General features: G+C 32.8%; 4 protein-coding genes and 1 non-coding gene across 5 annotated transcripts; 2 read left to right on the top strand and 3 right to left on the bottom strand.

Moving 5' to 3' along the window:
* Window positions 1–1678: 1678 nt before the first annotated feature.
* LOC123882052 lies at window positions 1679–3772 on the top strand. Its single transcript, XM_045930839.1, has 3 exons — window positions 1679–1983; window positions 2853–2956; window positions 3287–3772. Exons 1-3 carry the CDS (start codon window positions 1929–1931, stop codon window positions 3560–3562), a joined length of 435 nt encoding a protein of 144 aa, XP_045786795.1. The 5' UTR covers window positions 1679–1928; the 3' UTR covers window positions 3563–3772.
* Window positions 3773–5035: 1263 nt separating this feature from the next.
* LOC123919496 (putative pentatricopeptide repeat-containing protein At5g13230, mitochondrial) lies at window positions 5036–8775 on the top strand. Its single transcript, XM_045971414.1, has 2 exons — window positions 5036–5501; window positions 6011–8775. The coding sequence occupies exons 1-2, from the start codon at window positions 5119–5121 to the stop codon at window positions 8067–8069; spliced, it is 2442 nt and encodes an 813-aa protein (XP_045827370.1). The 5' UTR covers window positions 5036–5118; the 3' UTR covers window positions 8070–8775.
* A 935-nt stretch (window positions 8776–9710) lies between these two features.
* Window positions 9711–13682, bottom strand: LOC123921261 (cysteine synthase 2). Its single transcript, XM_045973732.1, has 6 exons — window positions 13404–13682; window positions 13233–13307; window positions 12170–12313; window positions 11317–11703; window positions 10992–11227; window positions 9711–10832 (listed from the first exon to the last, which is right to left on the bottom strand). The coding sequence occupies exons 1-6, from the start codon at window positions 13620–13622 to the stop codon at window positions 10610–10612; spliced, it is 1284 nt and encodes a 427-aa protein (XP_045829688.1). The 5' UTR covers window positions 13623–13682; the 3' UTR covers window positions 9711–10609.
* A 1232-nt stretch (window positions 13683–14914) lies between these two features.
* TRNAL-UAG lies at window positions 14915–14994 on the bottom strand. Its single transcript has one exon. It is a non-coding gene; the product is annotated as a tRNA-Leu (tRNA).
* A 3317-nt stretch (window positions 14995–18311) lies between these two features.
* On the bottom strand, window positions 18312–21446 carry LOC123921262 (two-pore potassium channel 1). The gene is made up of 3 exons (XM_045973733.1): window positions 21287–21446; window positions 19237–20167; window positions 18312–18852 (listed from the first exon to the last, which is right to left on the bottom strand). The coding sequence occupies exons 2-3, from the start codon at window positions 20133–20135 to the stop codon at window positions 18702–18704; spliced, it is 1050 nt and encodes a 349-aa protein (XP_045829689.1). The 5' UTR covers window positions 20136–20167; window positions 21287–21446; the 3' UTR covers window positions 18312–18701.
* Between the last annotated feature and the right edge of the window lie 2135 nt (window positions 21447–23581).

Raw genomic sequence — 23581 nt, 5'->3', positions numbered from 1 at the left:
TGACATAATTTCCCAGCAAACAAAAGTAAGCACATCCATGCAAGTGTCATGAGGTAGATACTGGATATGAGGTTTTTTTGCTAAATTGACTGACTTTGGCAATGTCATGCTTGGTGGAAAATCTGATGGAATAATCTTTCGTAGGAGTAATATGTTTTTAGTTCAAAGATGAAAAGAAGCCAAAGCATCTATGAACTTCAAGCATATATTGTGAAGGGGATATAATTGAATATTTTTTAGCACAAATCCAAACTTCAAAAGTTACGTTCCAACCAATTAACATGCAACAAATTTTATGTTTATTGTCCAAGAAAAACATGCAAACAATTTTCTCCACCTCATACCATTCATTTTATTCCGCACCCCTTTACACCACAAAAAAAATATTCCTCACCCCTTTCCTTTGATTAAGATATAGAGTATCTCGAATCAACTTATTTATTCATCATCACCATTTTTTTTAAGGGCGTATAGTGCAAAACTCAGATACACAGAATTAAACAATTGCACTTCAAATCAGTGCCTCAACTCACTAGAAAGTGGAAGATGAAAGATGGACATTCACTAAAGTACTAAGACATCGACTAAAACACTAACTTAATTATTCATAGGGACGGATCCAAAAATTTTGAGCAGAGGGGTCAAAATTATAGACTATAAATTTTTATATATTTGATATATTGGTATGTGGTTCTAGCTTAGTAATTTCCTTCTTTCAAACTTGGTGTTTGTGTAAATTTTTCAAGTGGTGAGATTTTGTTTTTTTTTATTACTATAATAATGATATGAAATTTTTATTGCCATTTTACGGTGGCTAATTTCCGTTGATAAAACCTATGTGACACATGATAAGGTAGATTCTCTCTTTCAAACTTTTTTTTTTATATGCAAAATGAACATGTGCAAATAATTTTGTACATTTACAATATAAAAGTCAAAAGTATCTCTAATTATCTCACCAAACCGATAGGAGTGTTTAAATATCCTGACTTAGTTGGATGTCTACTCACTCATTAATGTCTAGATGCTCTTAGTTTATAAAAAAAAATTATCTCACCAAACAATATTAAAAATATCATCTTTATTCACTTAGATATTTAATTATCATGAAATTGATAGGAGATACACCTCCTTTTGGTCTTAGTTTTCAATTGCGGTAACACTCCTTTATAATTAGGACCTTTGTATAAAAGTCCTATAATAATAATTTAACAAAAGGAAATAAAACAAAGTGGGGGCAGCTGCCCCCAAATAACTTGCCATAATTCGTGTCTGATTAGCCATAACAAGAATTAATTTTTGATCGAATTTTACTTATTTTCTGAGTGAAGTCTAAATTATCAAACTCTCTTAAGAACTAGATCATTAACACACAAAATAATTATACAAAGTTTTCTAAACAAAAATAATAATTATACAAAGTAATTATATAATTTCCAACATAAAAAATCATTATACAAAAGGATAATTTTTGAAAATAACTTACACATAAGCGTAACTAAATTAACATAAAAAATATTTTTTTAGAGAATCTAAAGAAAAAATTAATTTTTTTGAAAATTAATCAATCAATAAAAGAAAAGAAATTGGAGAATAATATTTTTTTTATTAATAAAAAAAAGAAGAATAATATGAATTATGAATCCCAATGTGGAGGGTAGAAAGACAAAAGTATCCTTGAGTGGTGGAGAACAACTTAGTTCCATATTCGAACAATTTCCCCCCAAATCAGCAAGGGTAATTCAGGCACTGAAACCCTAGATTTAGGGTTTAATTCCGTTGTCAATTTGATTCTTCAAGGATTGATTTTGTTTATAATCTCCAAATCAGTGTTGGCGTATCATCAATAATCGGTTCCATTGCTCTCTTTCCTTTCAATTGGGCTTCATCGCCCATTGCCCAATCAAATCCATGGTCATCGCTCTACCATGGATTCCTCTTCCGTGCACTCCACTCACCCAATTCAACAAGATGATGAATGGGGTATTTCGTTTTCTCTTCAATTTTTTTTTTTTTTGATTCAGAATCAATTGAAAATTGAATAAAAGAGGGATCTTGTTGTTTGAGTTTTTTTTTTTTTTGGGATAACTGGTTTGAATTGTTTACTGATTGATTTGTTGATAGGTATTTAGCTTATTGGAGTTTTTGGGTCTTGTTGATTTATTGCATTTAGATGGAACTCGTGTGAATCACAATACCAAATATCTACCAATTGGATCAGTTTATTTGTTCTGTTCTAGTTTTTTGAGTTATCAATTTAATTGTCCCTTTTATTCATTGAGGCACTTGTCGTCGAATGTGTGTAATTCTAGCTGGATTTTATGCTGTTTGATACTTTGATTCAAATTTTTAATGCAAATTAGAGTATTTTTTAGGGTTGACTTTGTTATATATCACATAAATCACGGACACCAGACACGACAGTGACGACACAAACATTGAAACGTGGATACGATAATGAAAAAAGACATAATTCAATGTAATCATATTAATTTAATCGCGTCTATTTCGGACACCGACACGTGTGCCACGTCTGGCATCGGGACACACCTAATTCGAGGAGTGTTTATGCTTCATAGCATATAGATAGAGTCTGGACTGATAAGGTTTATTATTATGTACTGTTTATGTCAATATTTTTGCTTATAGGTATATGTTTCTGATTATAGTTTACTATGTTGTTTGTTTGCCATCGAAAGTAAAATGTCTTTGTTTGGACTTATTGTTTTGCTATCTCATGTAAGATACATACATCTTAATACTTGTTTTACATAGTTGGGATTTTTTAGCAAATGCACATTGATAGCATTTTGCTTTTGGTTTTGAATGCCTGGACTCTTTTTTGGTTGTAGACACTGATGGATTTGTGATTCCGAGTTTGGGAATTGAAGAATCTGATCAAAGTAAAGATAATGTTAATGTTGCAACCATAGAATCGCCAAACTCTACTGCAAAGGTCAGTTGAAAGAATTGTTTATTCTTAGGGCTCGTTTGGCCCAGCTTTGTTTAGAGCTTATGCAAACGGCTTATACAATTTTTATATATTATTATAAGTTTGTCAAGGTAGTTTATGATAAAATAACTTATAAAATTACAATTTTCACTAGTGTGAACTTATAAAATAGCATAAAACCTAATTTATATTGCATAAGCTGTTTGCATAAGCTCTAAAAAAAGTTGGGCCAAACGAACCCTTAGGATTAGGTTGAATTGATAATATGTAGGCTGTAGATATTGGAACTGGTTGAGCTGACACTGTCTTTACTTATTGTATTTGTTTGTGTAGGCTAAGAAGGAAGAGATCATCTATCTTGGCCCACACGGAGCGCCTCCTTCACAGTCAAAACAACAAGAGGTAGTTTCATCAAATCGGAAGCAGCGGTTCAAGCAAAAGCTGAAAGAAGCTGATAAGAAAAATAGTGGGACAGGTAGGGAGAATAAAGTGGATAACTTGAGGGAGCTTGTGGGTGGGGGAAAATCTAGTGGCGGTATGGCAAAGGGATCCTCCCCTAAGGACTGGTTAGATCCACATTGTCATGAAGCTGAGTTTGAGAGGAGGTGATTCACACATTGAATATTTTAGTTTCTTTAAGTTATTTATTCTTGGAGAAAATCCATTTTAGCACCTTTTGTTATAGTTTGTTTTGATGCATCACTCAAGACGCGAGTTACAGAGGTTTTGTACTCTAACAATAAATTCATCACCCGGTCTTTGGATGATAAAGTTATTATGTTCAGTAGTCGGTAATTGTACTATAGTTCTTTGTGGAAATTATAGCTTGAAACGTTAAATTCAAATTCTGTCAACTACTAATCTACACAGAAAAAATATAAGCTAAGCAAATGAAAAAGGGAACTGTCCATTGCTTAAAAACAATAGGACTTCCTCACTGCTGTTCAACAACAAATGTTGGTTTAGCCATCATGTATAAATTTGCACCATGATAGAGTGGTACCACTGCCACAATTATGAACCAATATTCCTCTGTTTAAGGACTAGTTCTCACTTTCACTATTTATCTTCATGTTTAAACCACGATCAACATACAATAACAAAAAAATGGGGACTAGAAAGAATCACAGATTTAAAAATGAGAGACTAGTATTTTGAACTGAATAAGGATGAAAACTGCAATTATATCTTAATTGTTTTTAACAAGTTTATTATAAATTTTTATTAGTTTATGGATAAGTTCTCAATTAAACTTTTTAAAGGAATCAATATAAAACAAATGTATACTTTTTTTTTCTGTAACAAATATATGTATACTTAAACTTGTAGTAGATTGCAAAAAAAAACTTGTAGTCAATAGTTCATAAAAAAATCTGACATAATGGTTGTTCTAATAAAAATTGTGTAGTCAATGCCCTAATAAACGATGTCTAAGGGTGCGTTTGATTTGCTAAAAAATATGGGACTGAACAACTTTTGTTGTACCTTGTTTGATTTGAAACCAATTATGAGACTGGACAAATTAGGTAGCAAGGGAGGAGTTTTTGTCCCTCATTGAACCACTTGACAACTTTTTGTTCATAATACAACTATAAAAAATACAAAAGTACCCGTCATTCATTCATGTGCTGAACAATTAGTATACGGATCATGTTAACAAGTAATACCATAAAACAATGGTGGAGCCGGACCCTAGCCTAGAGGTTCAATCTTTTGAGTTTTTAGACTTTTTAGTTAGTGGTGAAAAAAACGAAATTCAAAGGGTTTAAAATGCAAAATATATAAAGTTATATTTGGCTATTTTTTAAGTATAATTGAACCCTTCAAACCTATGCATGTGCCCTTTATCTAATGACACTAGTTAAGAAAAGAAAAAAAAATACAACATTTATATTAGAAATACAAAAAATTTAAGTTTGAAAAAGTTGAAATATAAAGCACATAGACCAGGATATCGGATATGACACAGACACACTGATAATAATTTACGAATTTGAGGAGTGCGTGTTTCGTATAAAGACACTTTTTAACATTTTCCACCGAATGAACTTTTGTCAAAAAAAACTGAATGACCTGAAACATATAAATGGCACTTCATAATATATTTTATTTGGTTCACTCCAAAGAAATGAATGAAAAGAGCATGAGAAAACACATTATGAGACATGATTAGGAATATAATTCGTGACAGTTCAAAACTGTCATTACAACTACTTCATCACTGTCGCCATATCCATCACCAACACCAACCATGTCTTACTGCTTTGGATTCTCATTCCTACGCTCACATGCTCCAACAAATTATTCGAAACGGCGCCGACCCGAACACCGGAAAGCATCTCCACTGCCACATTCTCAAGAGTGGCGCTTCTCTTGACTTGTTTGCTCAGAACATTCTTCTTAACTTTTATGTTCAATCCAATTCCTTGCATGATGCTTCCAAACTGTTTGATGAAATGCCTCTGACTAACACCATCACTTTTGTTACATTAGCTCAAGGTTACTCCCGTGACCACCAATTCCATCAAGCACTTCACTTCATTCTCAGGTAAAGTTTTCTTTTTTAATAACACTTGCAAAGATATCACACAAGATTGTACAAATGTATAGGGAAAAAGTAGCAGAAAATAAAACTTTGAAATTTATTAGACCAATTTTTTTTCTTAGAATGTACTGATAAGCAAAATTGCATACTTTTACACTTATAAAAGATGATAGTTGTCCTTAAGGCCTAGCTCAACTAGCAAATGCCGATATTGCTAAGCTGAATACCTTCACCCGGGTTTGAACCCGAGACCTTGAGGTTGTGTGTGTGTGTTAGTTTCTGGTGGTGATTGCCACTTCATATACAGACTAAAAAAGGTGATAGTTAAGTTAAGTGCATTGAATTTCTTTGATTGCATGCGAAAAAGAACATACATTTACTAACTTATCCCTAATTACAATGATCATCTCGTTGCAACATTAATGAATTAATTTAAGAGTGATATGGAATATTAACATTATAATTAGGGATAAACAAATGTCAACTAATGAATCTATCTCGTCGCAACACAGGTTATTTAGAGAAGGACATGAGGTGAACCCGTTTGTTTTTACTACTCTTCTCAAGTTGCTGGTGAGCATGGATTTGGCTCACTTGTGTTGGACAGCTCATGCTTGTGTTTATAAGCTTGGCCATCATGCTGATGCATTTGTCGGGACTGCCCTTATTGATGCTTATTCTGTTTGTGGAAATGTTGATATTGCTCGCCATGTTTTCGATGACATTTGTTGCAAGGATATGGTGTCTTGGACTGGGATGGTTGCTTGTTATGCTGAGAATTGTTTCTATGAGGAGTCATTGCAACTTTTCAACCAGATGAGGATTTTTGGGTACATGCCCAACAATTTCACCATTTCGGGTGCGCTCAAGTCCTGTCTTGGTCTAGAGGCATTTGATGTTGGGAAAAGTGTTCATGGATGTGCTTTGAAAACTAGTTATGATCATGATCTTTATGTTGGCATTGCGTTGCTTGAATTGTATGCGAAGTCTAGAGAGATTGATGATGCAAAGCGGCTTTTTGAGGAAATGCCGAAAAATGATCTTATTCCTTGGAGTCTAATGATAGCGCGATATGCTCAGAGTGATAGAAGTGAGGAGGCTTTAGAGTTATTTTTTCGGATGAGGCAAACATCTGTTGTCCCTAATAATTTTACTTTTGCTAGTGTGCTGCAAGCCTGCGCCTCTTTAGCTTTGCTAAATTTGGGAAAGCAAATTCATTCTTGTGTGCTGAAATTTGGTCTGAACTCAAATGTGTTTGTGTCGAATGCCATCATGGATGTTTATGCCAAGTGTGGTGAAATTGAGATCTCCATGAAATTGTTTGAGGAATTGCCAGATCGGAATGATGTGACTTGGAACACCATAATCGTTGGTTATGTTCAGTTAGGGGATGGGGAGAGAGCAATGAATTTATTTACGTATATGCTTGAACATGACATACAGCCAACTGAAGTGACATACTCTAGTGTTCTCCGTGCATGTGCTAGTTTAGCGGCATTAGAACCGGGGCTTCAAATTCATTCCTTAACCATCAAAACCACGTATAACAAGGACACTGTAGTTGCAAATTCTTTGATAGATATGTACGCTAAATGTGGAAGAATTAATGATGCCCGACTAACATTTGATAAGATGAACAAACGGGACGAAGTTTCATGGAATGCTATGATATGTGGATATTCTATGCATGGCATCAGTATGGAGGCTCTAAATTTATTTGACATGATGCAACATACCGATTGCAAACCTAATAAACTGACTTTTGTTGGTGTCCTGTCTGCATGTAGCAATGCAGGATTGTTACACGAAGGACAAACTCACTTTGAATCAATGTCACGGGACTATGACACTAAGCCATGTATAGAACATTATACTTGCATGGTTTGGCTTCTTGGTCGATTGGGCCAATTTGATGAAGCAATGAAACTCATTGGAGAAATTCCATTTCAGCCTAGTGTTATGGTTTGGCGCGCATTGCTTGGTGCATGCGTTATTCACAAGAACGTTGATCTAGGAAGTGTTTGCGCCCAACATGTACTTGAGATGGAGCCTCATGATGATGCAACCCATGTACTTCTGTCAAACATGTATGCCACTGCAGGGAGATGGGACAGTGTTGCTTTTGTTAGGAGAAATATGCAAAAGAAAAAAGTGAAGAAGGAACCTGGCTTAAGCTGGGTTGAGAACCAGGGTGTTGTTCACTATTTTTCTGTGGGTGACACTTCTCATCCTGACATTAAACTAATATGTGGAATGCTCGAATGGTTGAACAAGAAAACCAGGGATGCAGGATATATTCCTGATCGCAATGCTGTTTTGCTTGATGTAGCGGATGGTGAAAAAGAGCGACACTTGTGGGTCCATAGTGAAAGACTAGCATTGGCTTATGGACTAATTCGGATGCCGCATGCATGTTCTATTCGCATCATTAAAAATCTCCGTATATGCATAGATTGTCATACTGTTATAAAGTTGATATCAAAAGTTGTACAACGAGAAATTGTTATCAGAGATATAAATCGGTTTCATCATTTTCGTCATGGGGTTTGCTCATGTGGTGACTACTGGTAACTGATAATGCAGTCAAATAGGATTTGTTTAGGTTGGTGGGGAGGTGGATGTCATTCATTGTGAAGCAAGATCCACAGTCTTTTGGGCAATTCAATATATATGCAACCTTGGATGACCGACTTAAATGGTGAGGTACATTTTTGTTAGTTCACTAACCATCCCCATTTTTACTCCTTCATTTAAGGTTTGATCCATTTCCAAAACAATTCCTGTTGAGGACAATTAACATATTAACCTATTATGTTATTACTTGTGGATATGTAGCATTGTTGTCATGAATAGGCTAAACATTACATTTTTAGGGAAGGTTGAGGATAATAGTTAATTATTATTATTATTATTACTATTGCTCTAAGAAATACAAAACATTTTATACTTTTGTTTACTGCAGTTTTGCTCCCTGTTTTCATTGAAAACATCAGTAATCAAATGTGTCTTATTCTCATGGCAAACCATGGATATTTAAATCCCCAGTAGTTAAAGGAGAGACATGTGTGTTTTTGATTAAATCATTTGTATTGAGCAATTTTTAAGTTGGTTTTGATTTTCATAGATGGTTGGCCATCGAACTAAAGTCAGCATATTCATAGATCTCATAAGATGAGACAATAGACATAGTTAGAAAGATGATTTTTGGTGGTTGCTGTGTTGATTACAATCTTCTCATTTATTCATCGGTTGGTTCTATAATGAGTTCCTTTTAATTTATTTGATCGCTTCAATCCTTTTTCATTTTTGTGCCATGACCTTTCAAATTAGAAGTTCTAAACCTGTAATCAATATAACTCCCTTGTTTCTATTTGACTGTGTTTCAGTGTTTGGCCTGGGATTATGGTTATAGGTTACAAATAACATTATAAATTTCAAGAGTATCTGGATTTGCATGTATATAACGTCAGAGTTCCGAATCACAGTTAAGAGTTTAGAACTAGAAATTTTTCTTTTTTGTTAAAATTAGTCCTTGTATTTCTTTAACATCTATTGTTATCAAATACTTAAGATGTTGAAGTTCTTCAAGTTTAATAAAATTCAGATTTTGAAGTTTTAAACTTCATCAATTATGCTTTATTTAAACTTGGTACATTACAGTCTTCATTCCCAAACTTCCATCAAAGAGCTTTTCTCCTACGAACCCATACTTGCAGAGAAAAAAGGCACAAAAGTTTAATAATTGATTATAAATAAATTCATCATTGAATTGACTATTTAATGCATTTGTTATTGTGATGATTGAAGCACAAAGTTTTTGTACTGAAACAGAAGTTTAATAATGCATTTGTTGACCTGTGTTTGGTAATCTTATTATGCACTTATTGCGTTAACTTTTGTTATGACTGAAACAATTGTTATTTCTTCTGAAATTATAGCACATCGAGAGACTATAGAAATTGACATGTCACTTATGTCAGCTTAAGTTTGTGAGAATATGACCGAGAGGCATTGGAACTGAACAAACCTTATATTCTATCCAATCTTAAATATAAGAGAAAATATTTAGAACTATAAGAATCCGCTAAGGCTTTGTTGTAAGAAATTCATTTAGTCGAGAAAAACAAATACCTTGTTTTTCTTGGCTTGTGCCAATGTTTCTTCTTTCTGCTTCATTCTCCTATGCAAACAAAATTGTAGAAGTAGATATCATTTTTTTTTTTGAAAACTTGGTATCCGGCCCTAGGACCGACTAATCCAAGGGGACCATTTGAAAGCGGAATCCCAATTTTGTTCAAACCTACTCAAATTAAAGCTTGGTCCAAGAGACCTTGTTAGCCTTGCATCTTACACACTTGACATGGCTCATACAAATGCGTAGAACTCAGGATAATCAAGATGTTAATTACAAAAAGTGGCGGTGATCGCAATCAAACATACCTTTATAAGCATTTACGTTATTTTGGGAGGGAATTCTTTATATGGTTGCACAAGCTAGAGAACTCTTGAAGAGCGGAGATTACCTATATGTGAATTTGCATGCGAGTTTTATTTCAAGCTTTGTCAAATATTGTGTTTCAGGGGAGTATCTAACCGAAAGTATGCTAAGGTTGCTTCAGTTTGTATATTTTGACATTAATTGATAAAATCTAATGAGTTGATATAAACTTCTAATCTATTGCCATAAGATGAACCAATTTCTATTTATAAAAACAGCATAACAGTATTGAATATTGATATCAAAAAACTAAATGAGTCGCGTCTTTAAATGCTATGTCCTTTCATTTGTTCACACAAACTCCTCAACTCTAATCTACTTCCTCTCCCTACTGAAATAATTTGAGCAAAACTATTAACAAATAAATAGGCCGTCCTTCACTAATTAAATAAGTAGTAGAATCTAACCATGAATGACCAAATAATACCCCCAATAATGTTTTAAACCATAAACATGCTGGATTTGTTGGCTTCTTGCATGAACATCCTAAGGCTTTGTCCACTCAAATGTAACTCTCAGTTGATGAAAAAAAAAGCTGTGCGCATTATCTGAGGCAACCATTAAAACTTGGGTGATGAAATAGGAGCTATTGGCAATCTGCAAAGGAACATACTCATTTGATACCCAAGAACTCTAATCCAGTTGCTTTCGGTGTCAAACCAAGCCGAGACAAGTATTCAGCATTACAAAACTTGCTCAAATGTCTCATTCCGCTGTCGCAAAGAATGGTTACAATTGTGTGACCAGGGCCAATTGATTGCGCTACTTTAACTGCTCCAACACAGTTCATTGCAGAAGAACTCCCAAGGAAGAGCCCGTCGTTCTTCACAAGAAACCTAATACGCACAAAAAAAATGACAACGTGGAAAGGTTAAAGCAGCAGTCCAATCCATTTATCATTTCTTCTGGTTGACACGTACGAAAGTGAACAAGAAATCAACAAAACATCTTCAAGAATAAGAGAAAAGATGGCTTAGAAAAGAGTAAGGAATGACCTTGCCATTTCAACAGCCTCCATATCTGTACCTCTAAATGCTCCATCAAGTTTTGCCTCTGCAAAATTCCTTGTTACCCTGTTAATTCCAATTCCTTCTGTTATAGTGTCAAACGGATTCTTAAGTCTTCGTCCTTCTGCCTCCTCTTTGGTGTACATTACCCCCCTCGTTACCTTATTAAACAAGCCAGAACCAGGAGGATCTATGAGGTAACACTTGATGTTTGGATTCTTTTCCTGTTGAGCATAAGACAAGAAATTCAGGCAACTTTCAGAATCAAAAAGACAATATTAAAAACATGAAAAAAGTGAAAAGGGAGGCGAACCTGAAGAAACTTGGAAACACCGGCAACAGTACCACCAGTGCCTGCTGCTGCAACAAATGCATCTAATTTTCCTTCTGTCTGTTCCCAAATCTCAGGTCCTGTACCCTCGTAATGGGCCCTAAGGTTTGCTAGGTTTTCAAACTGATCAGCAAAGAAGCCTCCTTGACAATCATTGGGAAAGAGTGAGTTATGGTTGTCTTCGTCAGATTTATAACCATTTATTTGCTGCGCGTCTGTGCCATTAGGTTGTGATTTTTTATGCTTTAATGCAAACTCATTTGCTTCAGATGCCCGTCTTCTTGCAATATTGACGAAATGGTCTTTGTGAGTGATTGACACCGGCCGTACTCTTTCAACAGTTGCCCCAAGGGCTTCAATTATTTGAGACTGAAGGATGGTCCAAATAGAATAAACGAAATGTCTCGGTAAACAAGGAAATAATGGTGAATTTAATGGTCTAGCAAAGAATATAATATCCACACAAACAACTCATAGCCACAACAGCAAATATTTTCAAAGCTAATAAATAAAACATAGTTGTGTTAACCGTTTGTTGATTATTTCAATCATTATGTTCCACCAAGTCCAACAATACAACGTAAAACCAAATAAAGAAATAACGAGGTGGTAGCTGAGGAAGACAAAAATGCTCTAGGGAGTTTATGGCTTGTGTTAAATCCAGATAAATTTGTTTGTCAAGAAAAAAAATCCAGATCAATTTCAAGACTAGTTTTGTTGAAAATATTCATCAGCTCCTTGCAAAAGGAAATCATATACAAAAATAAGAGACTGTGACTAGACTGCAAGCATAGCATAATAGAGTTGCTTGATTTCAATTATTGAAAATATATACCTTCTCAATGGCAGCATCGTCTGGAATAACCACATGACATTTGCATCCGTAAGCAGGAGCAACAGTAGCAATGCTAATGGCTGTGCTTCCGGCACTCCCTTCAGTAACTATTCCACCTGGACGTAGCTGTCCAGATTCCAAAGCCTGGCCAATCAAATCACATGAAGCATGAAACAAAAGCCATGCATTATCAATAAGTAAATAGCAATGACTCTGAAGAATAAAGAAATGCCCCAAAACTTTGAAAATCCTCTTTTAGCAAAAAAATTGTAAGGCAACAATTCTCCCAAATGCTAGAGCTAAAGTTAGAGTCAAATTGAATTAATTTATAGTATATACAATTAAGAACTTATAGGTTAAAGTTAAATTGAACTAATCTACTGGCATAAGCACCACTTATAAGAATGTTTGGGAGAACTTATAAAAACAGTTTATGACATGGTGGCCTGTTTTGATAAACAGCTTATTTTGCAACTTACAGCATAGTACTTATGAATAAGCTATTTCTATAACAAAAGATAACAATAAGGTCAAACTGATTTCATATAATCTATAAGTTGTTTTCATAAGCTACCATGTAGAGCTTATGGAAATAAGCTAAAAATAGCTTATGATCATGTCATAAGCTGTTTTCATAAGTTCTCCAAAACACTGGCACAACTGCTTAAACCAGTAGATAAGCTTCAATAAGCGAAGTCAAACAGACTCATACATTCATAAGCTATTTTCGTCTTATTTTCATAAGCTTCTGCGATAGCTTATGAAAATAAGCTGAAAATAACTTATGAACATGTCATAAGCTGTTTTCACAAGTTCTCCAAAACAGTAATAAATATATCTTCAAACCATCTCTCATTCAATGTGAGACTCTTAACAATAATAAGCACTTATCACAATAAGCACTTATGCTAGAAGCTACAACTTAAGTAGTTTATCTAAACAGGGACTAATACTAAGTGATTATGCAGAAATAAATAAATAACAGAATTTCAAAAGCTAATTTCAAAAGCTAATTTCAAAACTATAATCTAAACAGTACTCATTGAAAGAGGAATTTAGTTACCTCTTCAATAATTTGAACTGCAACACGATCTTTAACACTCCCTCCAGGATTCAAAAACTCACACTTTCCAAGAATCTAAACAGTAAACAACAAAGTTATAAAAATTATGGCATGCAATTGAAACAAAACAAAAAATTGAAAATTGAAAAAAGGGATTATTATTATCATTACTTCGCAACCAGTGGCATCAGAGAGACTATTGATTCGAATCAAAGGAGTGTTACCAATGGCGTCAATGATTCCATTCTTTGATTTCTTCTTCTTCTTCTTCTTCTTCTTGTTCTTTGATGAATTGCTTCGACGGTCGCAGAAGAAATATGCGACGGCGAGAGAGAAGAAGATTACGGTTCCGATACCAGCGCCTGCGCTTCTCGCTGTCACTGGCGCCATTTTTTTTCGAGCTTCATGCTTTGGGTTGCTTCTGTTACTGATATAAAAAAACCATAGGGAGTTCTATTTGCACCCTCTTTTTTTTTTCTTTCTAATACACCACTTTCATTAAAATTAGAAAGATTTTTATTTTTATTTGGTTCTTACAAATATCACATAAAATGATAAAATTCACATGCAAACTAAGAGTTGATTTAAAATTAATCTTTTATTTTGTTTTTTGACAGTGATTTAAAATTAATCTTAAACTTCGTTTTCAATCTCAATATTTTTTTAACGGATATATTAATAAGTGAAACAAAGTACAAGTATTCTACTTTTGATTCGAGATAAGGAGTTAATGTCTAATGACAACTCTATTGATCGGTTTGATGTCTTCTTTGATAATTCAGAAACTTTGAGTGTCTTTCTAAGAATGAGATTAGAATTAGACCTCTATTAGGTGATATATATTTTGGTATTTTCATTGATATTCCGCTTATGCGGTGCCTTTGTTTTGTAGCTTATCGGTGGTACCTATTAAAAGACCTTGCTTTACTTTTTAGGCAATATCCACCTCCAAGACAACTTTGATATGAAAATGGCCTCATTTCTAGTATTTAATAACTCTCAAACAATTGCTTACCAAATTACAAGGAATATCTTTTTTACTTTTTAGCCCCTTATAGTGTTCTAAAAATGACTCATAAAGAATTAAAATTTTCCTTCGGAAGGACCATCACCATTGTTATTTCCAAACAATTTAGAATTTGGTACTAAACTACTCCAACAAAAAATGCACTTAGAAAAAAGATGATCCTTCGGTTCCCCTTTCATTGGACACCACACACACTTGATTTGCTCCAATTTCACTATGGTTCGACTCTTGTGCAAATATCCATTAAAACGTTTCTTTTTCAAAAAATATCCCACTCATAAATGCCATCGTGATGCTTTTCCTTTGAAAGACATTCGTAATCTTATTAGGAGCGACTCAATAAGAACCTTCTTCATTAAAGATTTTTTTGTTGTTGAAGATTTTGTACCTTTTTCTTGTCTTTCTTAGCTTTGTAACTAAAAGAAGAGCTCATTTGTGGTTTAGCACCCTTGGTTACATGATTTAATACACTCTTCCTTAGAGACTACCCATGTAATCAAGAGCCATGACAAAATAGAGATAGTGTATTATATACACTTTTACGATTGAATAGTTCAAATTCATTACTTAAGTCGCGTACAATGCGAGATATGTTAGACTTGTGCTAGATTGCCCAGCCCTAGATTTTTTTATGAAAAAAAAAAAGAAGTGAAAATGACAGCTGTGGGATTTGAACCCACGCCCTTTCGGACCAGAGCCTAAATCTGGCGCCTTAGACCACTCGGCCAAACTGTCTTACATATCTAAATTCATTCATCTTAACTAAAACTGTAACTTTAAATTAATGTGAGCATCATTATATTTTTTTTTTTTTGAAGAAGTTAAAAATTAGACCATCTAAATTGACACTAGAAATAATCGAATTTGAGACCTTAAGAAGGAGCACAATCTCAAATCACAAACCAATAATGTGAGCATCATCACTGTTTTGTTCTTTTCTTTCAATCTTATCAACATTATTATTATTATTATTTTGGTGACAACATCATTATCATTGAAAAACAGAATTTGTATAATTTCCTCTTTTTCTTGTTATAAGAAAAACAAAAATTAGTTTTTAGGTTTATAATATTTTTTACATAATTATTATTTATTTATTTATTTTACCATAAATATCCGACCTACTAGAATACTAATTTCGTTCTGACATCAAAGTAGTTCCGACCTCTTCTAATAGCGGTTGACATATATATATTTTTAGGCAATTATTAAATTTTAAAAATCACAGAAAACGGTGGAAATGGAAAGTTGAAAGTGGTAGGAAGCCAAAAGAAAAGGTACAGTTAGTGAGAGAGAGTGACAGATTGAGAATCTAAAATCTAATCTATACACACAAACAAACACAACCTCAACTTCAACCTCTGTAGTACATTTGTGCTATCACTCACTCACTCTCTCACTCTCTCTAATGAAGATCCCAGAAAAGCTCTTAAAATTAAGATACCATTTCATAGCAACAATACTCTTATGTCTAACAATCTTCTCTCTCATATTCATGGCTCCAAAACTTGTAACCCTTTTCACCTATTTTTGGCCACTCTTTCTCTCAACAGCACTTGTTCTTACCCTTGTCTTTGTCTTTGCAAAAACTTCTCCTTTACCTCAAACTGATGCTTCAATTCATAAGGGTCTTCTTGATTATGTTGCTGGTGACCATGAATCACAGCTGTTAGATCTTCACAATCACAACAACAAGTCTGATTAGAAAGATTGACGTACGGCTCAGATCGTTTCATGTTACGGATTGTGTGATCTGGATGGATGGTTGGTTTTGTAGTACTAATCCTACTCTATAATTATTTCTTTATTACTTCAATTTAATCTTCTTTTTCTTCATTATTATAATTATTATTTTCATCTTAGTAGTTTTATTTATCTTGTAACTTTTTTATGATTGACTTGTGAATTTGTAGTATTCATTATTATTAGTAGTAGTTAATTTGATTAATTAGATGAGCTGAAATGTTTCTGTAAGCATAATTCTATCTATAGGAATATCGAATTACATAAGTAGAACTTGTAGTTCAATCTCAAGATTTTTCATTTATTCACTTTCTAGTTATAAGATTATTTGTAAAAAAAAAAAAAAAACTAGAGGGATTGAAATTATTAATTACATAAGTAGAACTTGTAGCTCTTTTAAATTTTACGTTTATAGGTCCACAAATCATAGCTCAACTGACGGAAATGTCGAAATTGCTACTGTCGGACACCTGGACCGAGATTCGAACTCCGGCCACTCCACTTCGTGTGTGAGTTTTTAATGACTTTGTCATTTCATCTTTGTCATTTTATCTATTAACCAAAAAATAATAATTTACATTTGTAATAGTTAGGTTTTTAAACTTTTTACCTAAAAAATAGGTCATCTAAGCTTCTAAATTGTTGCAGTGAGTTATTCATCCACTTAATCTCTTTCAACATATGTGCTTTTTTCATTAAAATATTTAATATGGAGGAGTCGATGTTTACTACTCATGTGCAACAAGGTACCGGTAAGGTTAACAATGCAACATGTTAGAAATTTAAAGAACATAACTTTTATCTAAAAAATTTAAATGATATAACTATTACAAATGCAAAATTTAAAAGAACTCATGAATGCATTTTGACCTATTTAGAATTATTTTTTTCTTTTCTTGAGTTATTATGTCATGTACGAATTTATAATAGACTAATACTAAAAAATCGTTCGAATTTATAATAATTAGCGAGTCGACTCAATTGAAAATAAATAAGATAATTTTCTTCTAAAAAAATAAAAATAAACAAGATAATTTTTTTTTGACTAAAAAGTACATTCATTTATTCAAAATTGTAGAATACATCATACAATATAAATTTAAAATTGCTAAAACGGTATAGAATGAATTTGCAAACAGACTTACAACATCCAAATTAATAGCATACAACAACAAAATATTTACATATATGATTAAATTAAAGTGTTTGAAATACTTATGTTTACAGACCTGCAACGTTCATAACGCCATAGTCATTGGTTAAATATCCAATGTGAATCAATAAATTAGTGTTACATTGTGATTTTTCGTGTGTTTAAATCTTTACGTGCCATTTTTTCTGCACAATTTTATTTCTAATCAATCTAAATTAAATTAAAACCGATATTTTTTTGTTGAAAACCTTATAATTGAAATTATCATATATTGAATTCATTCACAAACTTAATCACCTCGTGCTCAAATGACTGTGATCACCTAAAACTTTCTCATTAAAATAATAATGCAATTTGTTTAGTAAAAATAACAAGATTTATGGGAATCTAATTGGAATAAAAAAATTATAGAACCATGGTACACTAATATTCTTTTAGGTGAAGATCGTACATGCATCATGTGACATCTATATTCGATATGTTGGGTGTGTGCATACTAATCTAGTCATATATCCGTTACTCTATTATTGTTTATGGGACCGATGTCAATAATAAAATGCTTATTCATGTACAAGTTCTCAATCTTTTGTCCACTTCTCCTAGATTCATAAAACAAAAAACAAAAAACAAAAAACTACAATTTCTTTTATCATTAGTTTGACTAAATGGAATGAGAATTGTGAGAGAGATATTTTTAACACTCGTTAGTTATCATGTGAGAGAGATATTTTTGAAAATTCAGAAGGCGTGCAAAGGCGCAAAAAGAAAATCCCTTATTATAATCAGCTTGGTGTCACAAAACAAGAGAGAGCAACCAGCATTTGGGCCTTAGTGGGATGCAGCAATTGGGCCCAAACTTTTAGGACAACAGCCCAACATCTCATCATCATGTGTACCAAACTACCAATCATAAATTTTGGAGAATTTCATTTTGTCAGCTACTCATTTTCCTATGCGCCTTACGAATTTACCAAAATACCATTGTTCTCTACTTAGGTAGTGGATACCCCCAAAGACACCCTACCAAAATAAGTAGCGGATGACATTTACAAAATTTCTCATTTTTATAACGTCCGCTACTTAAATAGCGGAAGTATAAAAATGAAAACGCGTAGGGCGCGTGATAAGTAGCTAGGGCGGCATAATACTCTAGAGCTAACAGTCAGAATTTAATATTTTTTCTATTAAATAATTTTGTATCATCCAATGCAGATCATTTACACACAATTAACCACAAATTTGGCATGTAAAGTAAGTTGTGTAAACTATGGATTTGAAAAACCAAGCATTGAAACTCAAACAACTTCATAGTTTGTTATACACATGCATGCATATGTGTATGGTCACAATCTCAAGAGTAACTCCCTCACTTTCACTTTATCACACTGGTATAAGGTTTCAAACTGTGAGCATCAAATTTGCAAGAATCCGAGACTATAAATGTCAGACTTTCCATCCGCATCAAAGCTTTGGTGCACATTTTGTCGTTGGAGTGAAAAGTGAGAAATCCTCGAAAATAACTTGTGTTGGCGTGTATAATGTTAGTCTAAGATGATTGAGCAAGTGTTATATCAGAAACAGACAGTGTACCAGACTGATCAACATCAAGTTCTTCAAACTCCTTCATCACAAGTGTTATATCTTCTTGAGTAATCTTCCCCATCTCTTTCAGCTTATAAATAACGAATTCAGCAGCCCTATATGAACAATATTCTCAAATATAGTATAACAAGTTACCAATAAACGAAAATATATATCTAAACCATTGATAATAGTATAACAAGTTACCAATAATAAAGCATGTGTATGGTTCTGAGATGACAAAAGTTGATTTAGTAAAATTGATTCTGGCTAAAAGTAAGTTAAACGTAACGTGATTTATGTTTAGAGTAAGTTGAACAATAAATTTGAGGCTAAAAATCAATTGTAGAGGCAAGCTCTAAGTTCTAGCTTCAAGTTAGAATCATTTCTGAAGGCAAAATCATTTCGACTAGAAAACATTTGGAGATGTCAAAATCAATCTCAGCTCCTCCAAAAGTGAAATCATAAACTTTAAGACTTTGAGACAAAGATGAACTAACCCAACAGTGCCGTCCTCGTCAAGATCTGCAGCTTCCAAATCAACATTAGTCATTTTCCTTGTAAGAACCCACTTGACAAGTGCCTTTTGACTGCTTTCAGTGTTTAGTTCAGCCATGTAAAGGAAAAACTGAGCTAAACAAATCGTACCGGTTAATATCCAAAACACTGCGAATATTCTTCCAGCTTGAGTAGAGAAACTTTTATCTCCATAACCGAGAGTCGTAATTGTTGAACAAACACAATACAAAGCATCAATAAAATCAAATTTCTCAACAGTAACCAAAAAGATTGTCCCGACAATAACAAGAATCAAAAGAAGAAAAAGGACTAGAATAAATTTGTATCTTGTTTTATTGATCTCAAGCTCCTTTAAAATTTCACTTGGACCAGCTTTTTGGTGCATGTGCATGGCTTTAATTAGCAAAACTTCTTGCTTCTCAACCAAGTAATCTGCTGCTTTGCTTAGGATTAATCCCATCAACGCCATTCCGGAGAAAACAAAAGCACACGCGAGTAGTTTTGTAAGGTCACTATTCGGAACAAGGTCACCATATCCAACAGTTGTCATTGTCACAATTGTAAAGTATAAAGCATCAAGGAATCTATCTGTTTTCATTCCCTTGATTTGGTTCCTGACAAGGTAGAAGATTAAAGTTCCTACACCTAAATAGACTGTAAGGATTATCAACACATTTTTGAAGCTCGGATGTAGATTCCCAAGTATGGACTCAGAGAGTGGAATTGATTCGTTGTCTTTTGTCACCAGAGGAGCATGATCTGTATGTGGAGCACTTCGAGAACGAAGGAACCTTCTTTGGTTTAACCGTCCTTTAGCCTTTTGTGCTGCAGTGTTTTGTGGTTCCAATAGCAAGGGCTCATTTTTATCGTTGTTGGCCATTAAGGTAAATTTAGAAAGCAAGAATCAGTAACCTGATTCAAACGCAAAGCAGTCCAAACAAGCTGTGTCAGCGAAATAATAATGGCTATACATACACGAACACACACAAAAGACTTCAAAGTATTAAAATTAAGGAGCATACTACAAATTCATCAAAAGGGATTCAAAGAAAAATAACCTAAGTATATTCAAAATTATCCTAGAATGAATGAGTGATGAATCCTAGTTCTACTTCCAATTGACTATCCCCAACTCCATGTCTTAAATTGAAGAAAAGGATTAGTAGCAGCATCTATATCATTAAGTTATAAAGCAGAACAGTGACTTTAAGCTATAAGCACAAAAACTAATATGCAGTCACCATGAGCTTAACTCAGTTGTTAGGAACATCGCATTTTATATGCAGGAGCCGGAGTTCAAACCTCAGACACTCCACTTATTCACCTTAAAGATAGAATTCTAGCCACTAGGCTACCTAACTAAAAAAAAAAAAGAACAAAACCATATAGATCATACATCAAACAACCTAATCAACAAGGACTTCCCATTTGCAAACAACCACTCCAACTCTTCTCTAACCTTAACTCCACAATACTTCAATTTCTAATAAAAATTACATCAATAAATCTTTGAACAAACAGCTATTTGGATTTTGAACAAACAATTGCATCAAAATTACATGAATATAGCTTTAAAGTAGAATCCATTTTCTTTGCTCTCACTGTTTAGTTCCTTCATTTCAATGGATGCTTCTCTCCTAAGAAAAACTATAAGTCAAGATCACAAACCAAGAAAAAAAAAAACTTATTTTTTTATTCTAAAAATCTTTCTTTTTTATCTTATGGTAATAGTGATCGATGCATTAATTTTGTAATAAACTGAATAAATAAGTTGGATCTTAGTCAAGTTAAACATGTTCATCATATGAAAATCTTATGCAACTAAATTTCATTTAGATAAAACATACAAATTCAACCACAAATAAAGGATAACAGAAACAACCCATTTTATAAAAACCGAAAAAGAACAAAAATTTACATAATTAAGTCATGAATTACCAACAAACCAGAAGGAAAAATTAACAGTAACAGTTCCAATAAAGTAGGAGTTTTTATTAGATGATGAAAAAAGGGTATGAATTGAGAACTAACAGTGAATGTGATTCTTGTTGTATGATGATAGTTTTCACTTTTCAAGTGATTCTGGTTCTGCTTTGAATGTTGCCGAGTCTTCCAAAAGCTTCTGATTCAGTTGAAGTTTTGGATCCTACGTTTCTAGTTTTATCTATAGTTTAATTAATTATTATGAATTAATTTCCATGTTAAAGAGAACTTTGTTTATTTAAATACTATTTTTTATTTTTAAAAATTCATACATGTGGTTGATTTATTATTTGTTTCTTTCAATTTTCAACTATATTTTGACTTTTTTAGATTTGTTAGTTGTTACTAACAGAGAGTGAAAGGGACATGGTTTCAGACAGAATGTTTTATTTTATATATTTTTTTTTAGTAAAAGAATAAAAGTATAAAATCATTTTTAATATTTTTTATGAACAATTGATACCTAAAACGTGAAGTGAATCTTTTTATTATAAAAAAAGTGAAGTGAATTTTTTTTTTTTGATAGAGAAAGTGAAGTGAATTTGTTAGTACTTTACAATTTTGTGAAAAACATAAAATTATGTTAAAAATTTCTCTATAAATATTCATATGATCATATATTATTATTTTAAAAAATAGTCGAGGAATGAGAAAACTATTATTCATTAAAGTTTACCTAATATACATATGATCATATATCACCGGCTCAAGTAATTGCATTGACATTAAACATGTTATTTTTTGTGGTTTTAATGACTGAAGGATGATCTCAGCCATCTGATTTACTTTATACCTTTTTATTTATTTTCTGACTTATTAATCTTCAACATCCGATTTCAATCGTAAGATCAACAACACTCTAACTACATGACTGCATGGTTCTCGAGAATTTAGATCCAACTTACACAATGGAGTACTCTTCCGCTGAAATGGCGAAGTCATAATATATATGACTCTTCATTTTTTTTAAAACCATTTTTCCATCTAATTTATTATAATGTATGCTTTATCTTTTATTTTCAGACCTGTGTTCTAAAAGTAAATGTAGAATGTGAGGCATGTAAAGTAAAGGTGATGCATCATGTCTTGCAAAAAATTCATGGTATTTTTCTTTTCCTAATAACCCCTTTACAAATTTTACAATATGTGTTTTTCGAAACAATAGAAGGTATAAAATAAAAATTCATGTGTTTCTTAAAAATTGTAGCAAACAAGAAAAAATGATTATTTAAAATAAGAAATCAAATTATGAGTTGAGTTTTTTTTCTATTGAAAATTGTGGTGAATATGAATATAATCCCTGTGATGATAATGTGCAATATTGTTCATATCCACCACCATTGCCATGTCATCAATCCGGCCGCATCAATGTAATACCAATTTCCACCACCTCTTCCGCGGGGACCATTTTGGGAGCCGCCACAATCTCAACTGCCACCACCACCTTCTATGAGTGGTAATAAACGTCCTTCTAGATTGGTTTGTTCACCTCAAAATCTACCTGCGGAAGAGACATCATCAAGACAAAATAAACCAAATAAATGTTCAATTATGTAGGAATTGTGGCATGTCTTGTACAATTCGATGTTACAACATGATCATGTTGGCAAAACATTAATTAATTACTATGATGTTTTGTATTATAATCTGAAATGTTGGTGTGAACTCAAATGATGTTCAGCTGGAGAACATAAACTTATAGTATAAGAAATTGAAGTCATTGTAAATGCATTAGGCTTGATGGAAGCTAAGCCCAATAAGAAAATTTAATTGAAAAAGTTCATTTTATAACCAATTAGTTGTGACTTGTGATCATTTATTCATCTACTATGCATTATTGGAAAAATACTCCATTACAATGCGTACGCTTTTTTTTTTGTTTACAAGATGCGTACGCATTTTATTTTGGAATATAAATGTTGAATGTGAGAAGCACTCTATTTAAGAAGGAAAAGAATATTCGGAACTTATAGGGTGGGGTGCCAAAAGTAGTGGTATATTCATTGTAGCCCAAATTTTGTTTCTCTGACCCCTAAAGGAAAGTTGTGCAAGCCCAACAAGTACTTAAAATGAGATATTTTAAATAACAAAACTAAGATCTTTTGGGCATGATTAATTTTTATAATATTTTGTTTTTGACTAAATTAATTTTATAATATTTATTTTGACGCAATTAATTTTTATAATAAATACAAAATAATTTATTTAATGTATTTATGTGATTGGTTAATTCTTTTACTCAATTAATGTGTAGCAAAAGTAGTGAGTAAAATTAAGAGTGAAAACGTTCAGTAAGCTTAATTTAATTGGTAGAACATTGCATTATATATATATATATATATA

The sequence above is a fragment of the Trifolium pratense genome, linkage group LG4 (assembly GCF_020283565.1).
Source record: "Trifolium pratense cultivar HEN17-A07 linkage group LG4, ARS_RC_1.1, whole genome shotgun sequence".
Taxonomy (NCBI): domain Eukaryota; kingdom Viridiplantae; phylum Streptophyta; class Magnoliopsida; order Fabales; family Fabaceae; genus Trifolium; species Trifolium pratense.
This window is presented reverse-complemented; position numbering and strand designations above follow the sequence as displayed.